This window comes from Oncorhynchus kisutch, linkage group LG24 (assembly GCF_002021735.2).
Source record: "Oncorhynchus kisutch isolate 150728-3 linkage group LG24, Okis_V2, whole genome shotgun sequence".
Taxonomy (NCBI): domain Eukaryota; kingdom Metazoa; phylum Chordata; class Actinopteri; order Salmoniformes; family Salmonidae; genus Oncorhynchus; species Oncorhynchus kisutch.
This window is the reverse complement of record NC_034197.2, coordinates 23,041,451-23,056,922: the sequence shown is the minus strand read 5'-3', so window position 1 is coordinate 23,056,922 and position 15,472 is coordinate 23,041,451. Positions and strand designations below refer to the sequence as shown.

The window sequence follows — 15,472 nt, the reverse complement described above, 5'->3', positions numbered from 1 at the left end:
GGTCAGAGGGTATCAGAATTTAACACGTCTGAAGTGTTGAGTATGTAATCTGTAATCTTAGCAAAATTAGTCCTAAATTTAAGATTCTCTGAGAGTAAGGGTTATCAGTAAAAGTTTGCAGTCAACCCATAGACAACCACACCACTGCTGGTGAACCTAGCCTGGGTGCCAGTGTGTTTCTGCTCTCTTGCAAACTCTTACAGGCATTGGTGTGATAATTAATACACAAGAAACAAATTTGTTTTAAAAACTCAGTAACTATTTCTGTATTAATGTACAACCATGGAAAATTACAGCATTTTTTAAATTTTCCGTTTCTTAAACGATCTAACTATCAACAGCCATTTCCAGAAAAAGGTGAACAATGTGAGAAGAAAAGTAGAAGGATGGTGGGACCGCGTGGGAGGAAAATTAAGAATTTGTTTTATTTTCTGAAGAGTGTATGTGTGAGTGCGCGAGCATGCGCATGCTTTCTCATTTCATGGTGTAGTGTGTAAGAATGTGGCGTTGTTGACAGATCTAAATGGGGGGGGGGGGGGGGACTGTGCCATTCTGAGACCCTGTAGCAGACAAATAGAGCACTTAATGAGGGAGGGATGAAGGAGGGAGCTGTTGGTGCTTTGCAGTAGGATGGTAACTTCAGGTGTCGTGAAAATCCTTCAGCAGCGTGCGTCTCCTCTGCTCAGCAATGTGCATCTGATTCTCCAGATCCTGAGGGAAACAGAGGGTCATGAATGACTTATGAAGGAGTTAAATTCTTCACACAATGGTCTAATAAATTAATATGCTGCAACATCTTTTTGGTCCTTCCAATTTCCCAAGACATGCCAATACCCCTCAACTCCCCTGTGATCCCAGCCAATGCAAGTCCCAATCTGGAAACCTCCCAAACCCCCCCTTTCTTACCCCTCGGTCATTGGCGCTCAGCTCCCCCTCACTCCCTCTCTCGTAGGTGTCTGCTCGCTCCACCTTCCAAGACAGGTTCTCAATCTCTGCCTCAAGCTGGGCCTGCTGGTACTCAAACTGAAAAGGATAGAAAAACACATTCATTTCAGACGGCATGTTTGATATGTCATAAGCAACTAGCGGCACCCTGCCCGTTAATTTATGGATCTGATCAATTCAATTTCATCTTTGTGGACTGCAACCGTCACAGAATCGTTCACGCAATAACCCCCCTGCAAAGCACAAATTCATGCTGCTAATAAGCTATTATTTTGCTCACTGCTAAATGTCATCCTGTGTGTACAATACTGAAAATGTGGTTACAAATTTAAGTAGGTATACAGAGTTGTGGCTGAGTGGTAACTCTCAACACGTGACTCCTCACCAGGAAAAAGTTGATATCCCCTTGTAATTTATAATCTTTCTAAATAAAAGCTTTAAAAATATGAGTGGAATTCCCCTCTTTTAAAGCAATTATGTCCAAAGGTTACTGGCCTGCCCTACACAATATAAATACTATTGTGATCAATAAATGCCTTGTGATGCATAATGCTGCATTCAAGTCCTATCGGAAACTCAGAACCTCCGAAATCAAAAGAATGCAAGTTATTTGCATGGAGAGTCCTATTGGTTGGTTCTGGTACTTAAGTGGGAAACATTTTGTTTCTACAACGAGCTTCCAAGTCAAATTTCGGAGTTTCTTAGTTCCGACTAGCAACTGAACGCAGCATAATTGCAATGGTAATTTGGAATGTTCAGTCAATGAGTATTATGGGTAATGTAATCATTCTACAGTTTCCAAATTGGCCTACAATTGCCTACATCATATGCATTGTGACAGCACGATCTCCCACAGCAACGAACATTCTGAAAACACAAAAACCGGGAAAATAAACAAAAATACAAAACACAGCGAAATATAAAATGACCAGTAGCATGTAACAGGACGACGTGCTTCCCCCCCTTAGAAATCAGGGCTAAATTGTAAGTGGAGACCCCCCCACAGTTAATTAAGTGGCATACGGTATTATAATATAGATAATTAGCATTTGACTAGATACATTTAATATAGCTTACTAAGCCTTTGTTAGCTTATACTACTAACACACACACACACACACAGAACAAGACAGGATTCTCACCAGTTTTTTACGAGGACCAGACTCCATGTAGTAGGCGTAGGGGTAAGTATACTGCAGTGTGTAGCGACACTGTGGGACAAACAGATAAGAGATAAGCATGACTTGTTATTGGTTTAAGCACAGTGTAGTAGTTAAAATAAGTACACAGATACTCCTTTCACACCATAATGCCAACCTGAACCAAACTGTGCTGCCTCGGTTACATACTAATTTGTAGTGTGAAAAGCCCTATACATTCCGGTGTTAATGTGTGTGTTTTTTCCTTTGTGTGTGACTGAGGCAGGCAGGGGCAGTAGTACCTTGGCCAGCAGCTTGGCAGCGTTCTGCAGGTACTGCCAGTCTATCCAGGTGCCCAGGTTGTTCATCACCCGCTCTTGGATCTTCTCCTGGATCCGCTGGTACGTCTGAGCCTCCAGCTGGAGACTCTTATTGTGGTTCTCCCACTAAAGAGACAAACACACGGTCATAGTCTGGACTGGAGAAACAGTAAGAAAACATGACAGACAAAATGTAATCAAATAAAACACAACACACCCTCAAGAAAGTCACATACTTAATAAGCATGTTTTGGGTGATTCTGAGAGGTATCTAAGTGTTAATTTGACATGTCGTCATTGCTTGTAACATTCACAGATTTGTTTTTAACATGTATGGGAGATTGAGTTCCCATGATCTAAAAGTACAAGAGAATGTGAAGACTACTTCTGTGTAAGTATGTGTGACTGAGGAACATTCATGTATATACTATCCTTGAAAGTGCACAGTATGTATTGATATAATATTTTCTTATTTTATTCTAAATTATATGGCTCTGGTTGACATTACAGGTGCTGATGGTGGTGGTGCCAAGTACTAAACAAACCACAGGCCACCTGATTAACACAGTTACTCTGGCCACGCAGTGATTTGATGTCGTTAATGTCATCTATTTACATTAAACATTGTGATACTTCAGAAAGGTTCACTTAATTCCACATAATACTCAGTGTGAGCAGATGTTTGACTGTCATATGTTCTTGTCAGTGGTAGTAGCATGTTTGTGTGTATGCATCTCACCCTCTCAAAGTAGAAGAGGTATTTCTTGAGGGCCTCTCTGGCCTGTGCCTGCTGGCTCTGGTTGACGATGTCTGGGTTCTCCTTGTAGCGACTGCACTCATAGTACTCACTGCCATGGGTCTTCCAGTCCCCCAGACACATCCAGCAGAAGTCTACATGCACAGTGATGCTGACATTAGTGAAAAAACTATATGATATGTCAAAATGGGCTACATATGGCTGGAGTCAGTTGAACTGACAAATGATGATCGGTAGAAAAGCTAATTAGGTGCAAAGCTGTAAGTATAATTGGATACATACCGTGTTTGCACTTGGAGCATTGCTGAAACAGAGAGGAAACGCAACATCAGTCATTTGGCAGCTCTAACATTACATAGAATATCGTTCAATGACTTGAGAATCCATTAGTATTTAAAAGTGTCTGGTCTGAATAAAGACAGGAGCTAAAGCATTAGTGAATTCAGCATATAGCCCGGCAAGAAAGCAGTAGGCAGTCTCTCTCAAGGGGAATTCTAATTGGGAAAATTGTATTTGAATAATTCTGATGTCATAAGATGGAGGTTGTCCGGCAGTTGTCTAGCTAGCTGTCTGATTCATTTAAAGCCTGATTATATAGAAACAATATAAAGAACATGTAGAGTTTGAAATGACTTAGTGCCAGAGATTTATAGAACACTAATACAAATGTCAATGTGCCCATAGTTGGTATAACCTTGAGATAATGCTGGATTCCATCCTCACTCACCATGTGATTGCAGCCTCCATTCTTCTCAATGCAGATATTGCACTTAGGACACTGAAAAATACACACTATTAAACATTATGTACAAAAGCAAAGGAAAATATTGGAAAATCACACAATTGCGTGTGTGTGCAGTCTTACATCTTTAGTGTGTGCACTGATGTAGTTGGCGGTCTCTGAATCGTCTGCACATTTGGTTAGCCACCTTCGGATGGTTGGGCAGTCTGTTGGGGCGTGGTACATGATCCGGCATTTGAAACTGAGGGCGGATGTAGAGAAACATTAAAAAGGGAATCTGCAGGGAGTCAATGATATGATCAGTGCATATGTTCATCTGACATGATGCATATTATTTGACACCTTGTGCGGGCATCTGGGCGTAAGAGCTGTATGTGCGGGCATCTGGGCGTAAGAGCTGTATGTGCGGGCATCTGGGCGTAAGAGCTGTATGTGCGGGCATCTGGGCGTAAGAGCTGTATGTGCGGGCATCTGGGCGTAAGAGCTGTATGTGCGGGCATCTGGGCGTAAGAGCTGTATGTGCGGGCATCTGGGCGTAAGAGCTGTATGTGCGGGCATCTGTGTGTGTCTCACCAGAAGACCTCATTGCAGCGGATGCACTGTACTCTGCGGGCCCGTGGCTCCTGCACTTGGATGACGATGGGACAGTCTGCCCCTGGACACAGCTGCAGCTGGAAGTGGCTCTGAAGGAGGGCGAGAGACTGGGCTTTACCGGCAGTGCTTAGAGACCGACTAGGCCTTACCGGCAGTGCCTAGAGACTGACTGGGCCTTTCCCATTGTTACAGACATGTTCAATAGGTGGAGAGCACTTGATAAACATACACACAATAGCTAAATGACAGAAATGAAGAGGTTGATTGTAAAAAATTAATGATTATGCGGACAGTGTGGTTGTTCACTGTTTGCTGTCCCAAGAACAAAAGGTGTAGTGAGAGACAAAGGCAAACTGGGAGACTAATAGAAAGAGGGCAGACTGAGTGGGAAGCACCAACAAGCAGCCAGACAGACCACCAGAGGGACATGCTAAGACTTGTACCTCCACATAGTCCCTGAAGAGGTAGCGTCTATATTTGTCCTTCAGCTCCTCACCAGGCAGCAGCGGGAGCACAAAGTCCTCTGGCATTTGGAGGGAACAATCCTGAGCCATACAGGAGATACCTGCACACAGACACACACAGACAAACACACACACACACACAGACAAACACACACACACACACACACACACACACACACAAACGTCATTTGAACGTTTGAAGATGATGCATACACACAGAGCATTAAAAAAAAAGAATCTGGAGAAACACGTGCATAATGTTTTTTATTTATTTATTACTAAAACATCTAAAGGTATCAATACATCTGAATCTGATTGCACATAAAAGCGATCAAATACTGGTAAATAAATATCCCACCAGGGGTCCTCTTCAAAGCCTATCGCATCACTCCCTTGAAAGGAAGAGCCAGCTCCTGACTTAACACTTTGACAGGTCGTATCATCCCTAGCAGTGCTGCTTACCCACTCCCATCCCATCTTTGACGAGTACAGTGCAATGCTGCTCCCAGCATGTTTTGCAGAAGGAGTGCTGGCAGGGCAGCGCAAGCAGGGCATCCCTCCGAACCAGCTGCAGACACACCCCACACTGGAGGGACTGAGGGGTCTGGAGACCCACAAAACATTAAAACATACCAATATTACATACCAGTGATTCTCAAATAGTGGCCCAAGTGCCATATCTGGTCAGTGACCTTTTAGTTGGTGTTTAGTTCAGAACACCTACACAACTGGAACATTGAGTCGCCTTGCCTTTCCAGATACCACCTTTAACTTTACCGAAATACATTACAGACACACTCACTAAGACAAAAGAGCACTCTTAGTTCTTACAGGAACTGATCTGCAGGTGCTGCTGGGCTGGACCTGGGCCTCAGACAGCAACTGAGATGAGTTGGACTTGTATCTGAAAGGCAAAATAAAAATGAGTGCATCAGAAATAGAATTAGTACCAGTATATCACAATATTTGCTATGCATGTGTATGAAAATATAAGTGAGTATGACAATGCATGTGTGCGTTTACCTGTCCAGTATTTGTGACACTTGCCAGTGAAAATGCACAAGGACCAGTTTGGCTACAGCAGGTAAAACCTGTCCAGAGAGGAGGGAGAGAGCAGCATGAGCATCATGAGAAGGCAGCGTATCAATACAGCGGTTCCCAGCAGGCTGCACACCCTCATCTTCAACTATTTTCATACTTCTTCAAACTGATAATCACCGAGACGACAAGGAACTCCTATACCTAGATATCATGTGACCCTGCCACTGATATGGTCAGATTTTTCAGTTCCCCATTTAATTTGGGCTAAAGCACACCCGTTCTGATGGGAATTAATCATGCATGCCCACCTAACCTAGGGTCAGATATTTTCACACCTCTAATTGTTATGGTTACAATTGAGGGAATGGTAATCTGATCCTAGATCTGTGGTTAATGGTAACGACTACCCCATAGACAAGCCCAACACTAACCTTCAGGATGGCGGCGATACTGTTGACCTCCTTGCAGAGCACCTTCTGGATCTCACTGTAGGTGAGGCAGGTGAACTGGTACTCCTCTGGGTCAAACGAGTCGGCCCCCTGCTGCTCCATGTCTCCGGCCACACCGTCGTAGTAGTCCACTATGTCCCCCTGGTCCTCATCGTCACCCCCGTCGTCATCCTCGTCCTCCTCCGAGTTGACCCCGAAGTCATCCTCATTGCTGTCAGAGGCCTGGCTGTTCATGTCCACAGACATTCCCCGGCAGAGCCTCTCTCTCTCTCTCTCTCTCTCTGGGACTGACTGACAGCTCTCTGGCCGTCAGCGTCACCAGGGGAACTACAGCTCCTAGAGAACACAGTTCCACAGACTAGCCCGACACCACTCAGCAGCAACGGAAGAAGCAGAAGAAGTTACACTCCCCGTCTTTCATGAGGAACCGACGAGGTGGATGGTCTGAGAGGACACAAAGAACTGTAGAAAAGGAGGGAGGGATGAAAGGGGGAAAAAGATCATGGTTGAGTGTTACTTTAAAGAGATTTATAAGGAAATCAAGTTCTATGATCTGGAAGAACTGGGTCAGGGAGGAGAGATGGCTTGCCAGGCATGGTGTTCATTCATCTAAATCTTCTGTACTTAGATCAATGTAACTTGTACTCCAGTCAAGTTCTCACTCTGCACAAGATAGAGCAGTCTGCTCTAATACCCAGCCACTTGTGTGATTCACTGAGTAGAGATCCGGTAAAACTTCTCTCCAACCAAAGCTTCAGATTTACTCTTCAGATCTTCCATTACCCCTAGGACTTTCTTTTAGTTGTACTGTACATTAGACAAACAGTAAGTAAACACGTGTGGGATACAAACAGCTTAAAGAAGCAGTTTAAAGGATTAGCTACATGACATGTTTTACAGTACAGACAAGTTGGTAGGACAGTAGACACGAGCAGCTGCGTGACAGAGTCCAGCTAGCCATAATAACCAAAAACAGGATTAGTTTGCCAACTAATTAATGACTTGCAATCTCAAAAGCACCTTGATGTAGTTGGCGCTGTTGTGATTGTAGTTCTCTCTCAGATATCTGATCCTGTCCTACAGGTTGTGATGCACGTATGCAGCATTAACATGAAGCCATAAGATCACCACAGTGGGCAGCCAGGAGTTGTAATTTGTGACTTGCAAAATCGACCTGGCCCCAGGTCAGTACCAGACGCTTGTTCGCATTCTCTCCATGCTATAAATAGGCACTTATGCAGGGTGACATTCTTAACTTTACATACACTCCCTAAACTTAATTTGGCTCTATACTACAGATTTTGGATTTAAGATCAAATGTTCCAAATGAGGCAACAGTGCAGAATGTCACCTTTTATTTGAGGGTATATTCAAAACAGATGTTTTCCTGTTTAGAAACTAATGCACTTTCATGTAAATAGCCCCCCCCCCCCCCCAGATTTTAAGGTGTCATAGGTATTTGAACAAATTCACTACATTTAGTCAAAAGTTTAGTATTTGGTCCCATATCCCTAGCATGCAATGACTAAAAATCAAGCTTGTGGCTCTTCTACCAACTTGTTGAATGGATTTGCAGTTTGTTTGGTTGCGTTTTGGATTATGTTGTGCCCAATAGAAATTAATAGTAAGTCATGTAGTGTCACTTTTATCGTAAATAAAAATATAACTTGTTTCTGAACACTTCTACATTAATGTGGATGCCTCCATGATCTACCATTAGTTTCTATTGGGCACAACATAATGTTAAACAACCAAAACTAAACGCATCCAACAAGTTTGTAGTCACAAGCTTGATGTAGTCATTGCATTCTAGGAATATGGGTCCAAATACTAAACTTTCAACTAAATGTAACCAGGGGAGTGTAGATTAAATCAATTTTTTTATTATTATGTCAAACAATATGAAAAGGGGTTTGTTCTTCACCCACTTCATTTTATGGCAAAAGAATCTATGAAAAATATATTTCAAATTCAAGTTTAAATCAGGGTCCATATCATTTGGATCAAAATAAAACATAATATCAGTCTTTCAAATTAGCATTTATAGTGGTTTCTTTTAAAATCTTCAAACTCACTCCAATATCTTCTGACATAAGAACAGTCCCAAAATAAATGGTCAAGAGTATCTGTGTCACAACCACAAAATACACATTTATTATCAATAGCTATTTTAAATCTGTGTATAATAAAGGTCTTTACAGGGCAGATTCTATGAATGAGTTTGTATGATACTTATTTCACCTTATTAGATATACAATATTTGCCAGACAACAACAAAACTGTCCCAGTTTACTTGTCCCGGGGCTGCATTCCAGTATATTCTAGCAGAGGGAATAAGGGAAAGGGGGATACCTAGTCAGTTCTACAACTCAATGCATACAACACAAATGTGTCTTCTGCATTTAACCCAACCCCTCTGAATCAGAGGTGCGGGGGCTGCCATACAATAGTAACATCTTAGAGTTTTCATACATACATCTATATTATGTATGTATATTATTACATTTATAGTTTATAATGTCAATTCTTTCTAACTGAATTGAGGCTACAAAATCCTCAACAGTTGCACTTGGAGTACTGTTATATTCTCCTAAAAGAAGAATAGCACCTTTAGGGACAGCTCTAACAACAATTTGATACTCCTCAGGAGTGAATGTAATATTATGTATTCATGAATTCTGGATAATCATCATTATTCAACAATTGTTTAACCCAAAGTTGTTGTCAAACGGGTTCTGGAAACACACTTATTTTTGTATTTTATGTCTTTATTATTCCAGAAAGTACAGTACCAGTCAAAAGTTTGGACACACCTACTCAGTCAAGGGTTTCTTTATTTTTTCTTATTTTCTACATTGTAGAATAATAGTGAAGACATCCAAACTATAAAATAATACATATGGAATCATGTAGTAAGCAAAAAAAAGTGTTAAGACAAATCTAAATATATTTGAGATTCTTCAAAGTAGCCACCCTTTGCCTTGACAGCTTTGCACACTCTTGGCATTCTCTCACCCAGCTGCATGAGATCACCTGACCTCTACCAAATTGAAATGGTTTGGACTGCAGAGTGAAGGAAAAGCAGCCAACAAGTACTCAGCATATTGGGGAAATCTTTCAAGACCATTGGAAAAGGATTCCAGGTGAAGCTGGTTGAGAGAATGCCAAGAGTGTGCAAAGCTATCAAGGCAAAGGGTGGCTACTTTGAAGAACCTAAAATATAATGATTTGTTTAACATTTTTTTGGTTACTAAATGATTCCACATGTGTAATTTCATAGTTTGAAGGTCTTCACTATTATTCTACAATGTAGAAAATAATAAAAATAAAGAAACTCTGGAATGAGTCAAATGTGTCAATTTTTGACTGGTACTGTATATCTATTTGGGGAAAAGTTGGTTCCAAGTTAGAAATACTTAGTTAGATAGCTTAATAGGGATCTTACCCACATCACCGTTGCATTTGAGTAAAATAGCTTGACCACCAATCTGTTGGAATATTTAATTAGGGATTATATTCTAAATACAATTCTTATTTCTTAAATAGTTTCGTATCCATTTGATTTTAAAAATTATGTTAGAGGTTTTTTCAACCCTCCCTCACTTGGGGTGCTACATATTAACGTTAGATAGCAATATAGTAATACACTGGAGATAACCACAAAATCAGTTTTCCAACTCAATAGTTTAATAACCCACCAAATACGATATGCTAGACCTAGGCGAGGTAAAAACAATAATAATATATTTTTTTAAAACAGCTGTGCCATTGTTCCACCCTGGAATTATCCACAGCTGATAGCTAGCTAGTTAGCTAGCTAACGAGTAGCTGGAGCCCCTTCGCAACCGCGTCTCACACTCTAGGCCGGAGATTGGCATATAAACAAGGCCATCTGGGGCTCATTAACAAACCACTCCGCTTTATCGTTAGCATATATCTTCCCACCAAGTACTGCTGTCTATACTTACCTTGCGGGTTGCCTTGCAATTGAAGCCAAACCTGGCTCTACAAAACAGAACCAATTCTCGATCAGCACCCCCAGTAAAGCAGAAGACAGGAAGTACACGAATATTCACAATTTACGCCACTTCCGTGTCGCCAGGTATGACTACCATTGGCCAGTTCTGTTCTTCAAGACGGGACCCAAATATAAATAGACTGTCTGACATTAGTTTCTGGTGAATTTACAAATGAATCTACATTCAAATAATTTCCCAGTCTTTTAATGCCAATACATTTAGCTAACAAGTAGGAGCAGTCCATTAAAACATTTTAAGGACTGTCTCTGGTCAGACTGCACTGCATGAACAAAAGTAATGCAATGTAAAAAACATGCAGAACACACTGTCATATGAGATCAGTCTGGTTTAAACAACTTCTGTCAGAAGTCAAAAACACTCTTCCACTATTCTCTCTGAGTGGCTGGGAATATATTCCAAGCTCTGAATGCTTTTGTAAAACTGAGGGGGCATTCTTGGCTGTATGACTCAGTGGCGGTCCTTAACTCATTATGGGAACAACACTGTGACATTTTTTATTTTCATAAAATAATATTTGAAAAATATTTTTGATACAGAAACATTATTTATACCAATACAGAGTAGAGACAAACAACTGAGCTCCCCCCATTTACGTGCCTGTACAAACATACACACACCAGCAGCTTATTTTTCTCACTCTAGAGAATAGGAGTGTAATGGGGGGGTTGAAGGAAATCAGTTTACATTGAGGGTCCACCACCTGCAGCAGTACAGGTTTGAGTTTGTGCCAGGCTGCTTTGTAGGTCTTGGTCCACAGGGATTACAATGACCTACATCTCCTGTAAGACATCAGGAACCGAGAATCACGCAACACTAATCACGGAACACCTGTCTGTCTGACCTACTTCTGGGCCCGTATTCATAGTGTCTTAAAGTAGGAAAGTAGGAGTGCTGATTTAGGATCTGGTCCTCCCTGTCCATGTAATCTTATTCATTATGATCTAAAAGGCTAAACAGATTCTAGATCAGCACTGAAACACATTGTGAATATTGGCTCTGATCCATTCTGGAAACATGAAGAACACGTACTTTCTCGAACGGGACCCTTTTCTCCCGTTTGGTCCCCCTGTGCCACTGTCCTGGGGCCAAGTCTGTGCCAGTGTGGCAGCAGCTGCCTACGCTCCTCATCCCCCTCCCCTTCAGACGACAGACCCTGTCCCCATTCTGGCTCTTCAGTTGGTCCAGTCCTCCCCCGGCTATTGGGCCTTTCTTCCCATAGCACCGCTGGAGTGTCTCCCTGATCAGAGGGCCTTCACCAGCAGAGTCCAGTTAGACACGGCTCTCTTTTCCTGCTTCTGGAAAAGACACACAAGATACATGTGAACAAAATATGAGCAGCACTAACATAACAAACATTGTCTGTACTACACTGTAGAATGTTTAAAAAAGACACCTCCATAAAGAGGATTAATTGCATAAAATATGCATTTAATTTTCACAAACACACTATAACTCACCTCTTTCTACTATATCTCTGGATCTCTTGGTCTTCCACCCAAGCTGAACTCAGGATCTCCTCATGCTCCTCACACACACACACGCACACGCACACGCACACACACACACAATGTAGCCATCCGTTCTAGAAAATAAACACACAGAAACATACTATGTAACATCAGCATACATGTCAGAAATAAACAATTCCACAACCATACATATGCACATACAAACACACAGACAAGGAAAAACGTACACAGCATGAAAGTAGCCACCATGGTGGAAGTCAAAGCCAGCGACAGCAGAGGCACAGTCCATGTCCAGCTTCTTAGCTACTCTTGAGGTTTGGCAGTTGAAGAATGACACAACCTACTGGCAACATGCAGGGCTTGAACAGGAACACGTTGCCAAAGTCATTACGAGGCACCTGGAGAAAACAAACATACACCTAACTCAATGGTTAATACACTGTAATATACACACAAGTTTTTTTAGAGAGTAATCATACCCTGCCATCTACAGCTACTGGTGGCTGGTTACTCCTCTGTCTGCCATTTACCAAGCAGAGGCAGGTCATCTTTGTCCTTCTGCTCTGATGTCATCCTGGCCTTCCAAGAGCGATTCGAACAACCTATCATCATCTTTGTGTGTGTGTGTGTGTGTGTGAGTGGGTTTTGCTAGGCTAAAACTGTATATTTTTTGAGTGTGAAAAGTAAAAAAATATACATTTGTTTTGGATACCGGACACAATCTCTATGAACACCACAATAATACATTTACATTACCTCCAAAAAAGAACATTTCCATTAACTCTGCTTTGAATCAACTTTATAATTTTAAGCAGCCCTCTATCTAATTCTTTGCATTCAAAATCAGTTATGAAAAAAATCCTGTTATGTGTGCTGCTTACCTGGAGTAGACGAGCTCTCCCCTGGAGTAAGAGCTTCATATCTCAGTAGTCTCTTCAGGGCGTATAGGGCGTACAGGGGGGGTGTACTCTGCTATTGATGTGGGTAACAGCTTGTCCAGCAACTTCCCCTGGAGCGAGAGCAGAGAGGAGTGTACATGACAAGCTGTATAAATGAAAGTGTGTGGATGTGCGTCTCATTCTCACCTGTTTCCTCCTGGATGTCTCTCTCAGATTCCTCACTTCCCACCACTCCTTGTCCACCTGGCACATTCTGGTGGAGGTCATTCAGGTGGGGTCGTACTTGCTGCCCAGATCCTTCATGTGACTATCTCCATCCACAACTACCACGTAGGTTATGGGCTACGTGGCCTGCTTGGAGAACAGTGGGTGCCCCACCCACACACAACCAGCACCCAGTCTTCTCCAGGTAGACCTTCAACCACTCGTCTTCACCCTTCCTCCTGGCCGGCTTCATCCCCTTCTCCCCCCCAATCCTCATCCCCCTCTTCACTTTCTTCTTGCCTCCACTATTTCTTCTCTATGAAGCTGAACTCTTGCCTCCTTTCCCTTTCTTGGCCCTGATGGCTTTTGCTCCTCAGATGCCTCGCTGTCCTCCTCATTGGTCAGCTGTAACTCCTCCCCGTCACTGGGTCCCTCCCTTTCACTGCTCTCCTTCTAACTCAACTTCAAGGCTATGCTGCGGCACTTGGGAGTTACTGGTTTTCTGTCCCACTGAAAAACCTGTCTCAGTCTCCCCTGACTCTTTCTTTTTTGCCTTCTTCCCTCCTCTCTTGCTCTTCCCCCCCCCCTCAGGTCTCTTGGTCCCTGGGGAGACCTCGGGCTCTGAGGGGATCTCTTTGGGAGGTTTATTCTGCAAGGGACTCTTTCCAGGCAGGCTACCTGAGGCTGCCTTGTTATGAGGAAGAGATTTGGATCAGATAAGGACACACACAGAGCGGGTGAACTATAACAAGGGTATACATACAACCGCAATGAACATAAGCACACTAATAAATAAAAGGTTTGTTCCACAAATTGGATACCTTTTGAGTAGTAACTTTTGATTCCACCTAATTTTCTCATTAAGAGCACATATTCAACTTCATAAATAAATGTGTTCCCATCTCAAGAGGTTAAATTTAAAAAATTTAAAGACTATAGTATGTGCCTATTAAGTACCAAATAAATTAACAGGTTGACTATTTAACGTTAAAACAGACATAAATCCCATTGGGACCAGGGGGAATGGAAGATTGTTGTGGGAGGGGAAATTGAAAGTAAGTTTCACCCAAAAAATGGAATCGTTAAAACATTTCTAGCCTGTCTATCTATGGGTAACACAGGGTTGTTATGTTCGACCTGCTCATTTTTCCACCACATAACATCAGAACATGGTTCCCCCCCCAAAAAAGAGTAGAACCTGCTCACCTGCTTTTACACTATGGTTTGACTATTAGATGTTTAAAAAATATTTTAAAAGGAATAGCTTCATCACATTAAAATGAGAGTTCAGTTCACGTAACAGGGTTGACCTTAAAATGAGGGACAGATGTAAATCAATCACTAATCAGATTAAATAAATATTAATCTCGAGAAATGACTGTCAAAGCAACAAAATAACTATGGCTTTACAATAATGGCAACAATTTGGAGAAATGTTGGGATTAAGTGGGTTAAAATCTTCCTAGATTCACAGAGGGTGCACGGAGGGACACATCAAAATGTTGGGATTAAGTGGGTTAAAATCTTCCTAGATTCACAGAGGGTGCACGGAGGGACACATCAAAATGTTGGGATTAAGTGGGTTAAAATCTTCCTAGATTCACAGAGGGTGCACGGAGGGACACATCAAAATGTTGGGATTAAGTGGGTTAAAATCTTCCTAGATTCACAGAGGGTGCACGGAGGGACACATCAAAATATTGGGATTAAGTGGGTTAAAATCTTCCTAGATTCACAGAGGGTGCACGGAGGGATACATCAAAATGTTGGGATTAAGTGGGTTAAAATCTTCCTAGATTCACAGAGGGTGCATGGAGGGACACATCAAAATGTTGGGATTAAGTGGGTTAAAATCTTCCTAGATTCACAGAGGGTGCACGGAGGGACACATCAAAATGTTGGGATTAAGTGGGTTAAAATCTTCCTAGATTCACAGAGGGTGCACGGAGGGACACATCAAAATGTTGGGATTAAGTGGGTTAAAATCTTCCTAGATTCACAGAGGGTGCACGGAGGGACACATCAAAATGTTGGGATTAAGTGGGTTAAAATCTTCCTAGATTCACAGAGGGTGCACGGAGGGATACATCAAAATGTTGGGATTAAGTGGGTTAAAATCTTCCTAGATTCACAGAGGGTGCACGGAGGGACACATCAAAATGCGGGATTTTAACACTTTAGCAAGTCTTTATTCATGTAAAAAATCAGATTTATTGAATACTCCATGTGGTCTCTATTAAAGGGCACATCATGTAATATAAAAGGCTTTTAAAATCAAATATTGGTGCACAATTTCTACTTAAAAATATCAAAGGGATGCTAAATGCACACATTTCGTAGAACGACCCAAAAGCCTTCAGTCAGGCTGTACCCTTTGATGATGGGGGGGCTTCAGTGACAGGGGATGCA

General features: G+C 42.0%; 1 protein-coding gene across 2 annotated transcripts; it reads right to left on the bottom strand.

The window, feature by feature from the left end:
* Positions 1–237: 237 nt before the first annotated feature.
* Positions 238–13,633, bottom strand: LOC109869821 (E3 ubiquitin-protein ligase ARIH2-like). Of its 2 annotated transcripts, XM_020460085.2 has the most exons (20): positions 13,046–13,633; positions 12,842–12,969; positions 12,188–12,358; positions 11,949–12,073; positions 10,420–11,786; positions 6,434–6,913; positions 5,985–6,052; positions 5,793–5,865; positions 5,424–5,565; positions 4,941–5,062; positions 4,477–4,586; positions 4,027–4,144; positions 3,889–3,939; positions 3,444–3,465; positions 3,144–3,295; positions 2,387–2,530; positions 2,088–2,156; positions 1,768–1,812; positions 907–1,023; positions 238–711 (listed from the first exon to the last, which is right to left on the bottom strand). In XM_020460085.2, exons 6-20 carry the CDS (start codon positions 6,695–6,697, stop codon positions 640–642), a joined length of 1,569 nt encoding a protein of 522 aa, XP_020315674.1. In that variant the 5' UTR covers positions 6,698–6,913; positions 10,420–11,786; positions 11,949–12,073; positions 12,188–12,358; positions 12,842–12,969; positions 13,046–13,633; the 3' UTR covers positions 238–639. The 2 variants fall into 2 exon arrangements, with proteins under 2 accessions (XP_020315674.1, XP_031659279.1); XM_031803419.1 differs by lacking the exons at positions 1,768–1,812; positions 10,420–11,786; positions 11,949–12,073; ... (1 more) ...; positions 12,842–12,969; positions 13,046–13,633 and having other exon boundaries at positions 6,434–6,856.
* Positions 13,634–15,472: the final 1,839 nt, after the last annotated feature.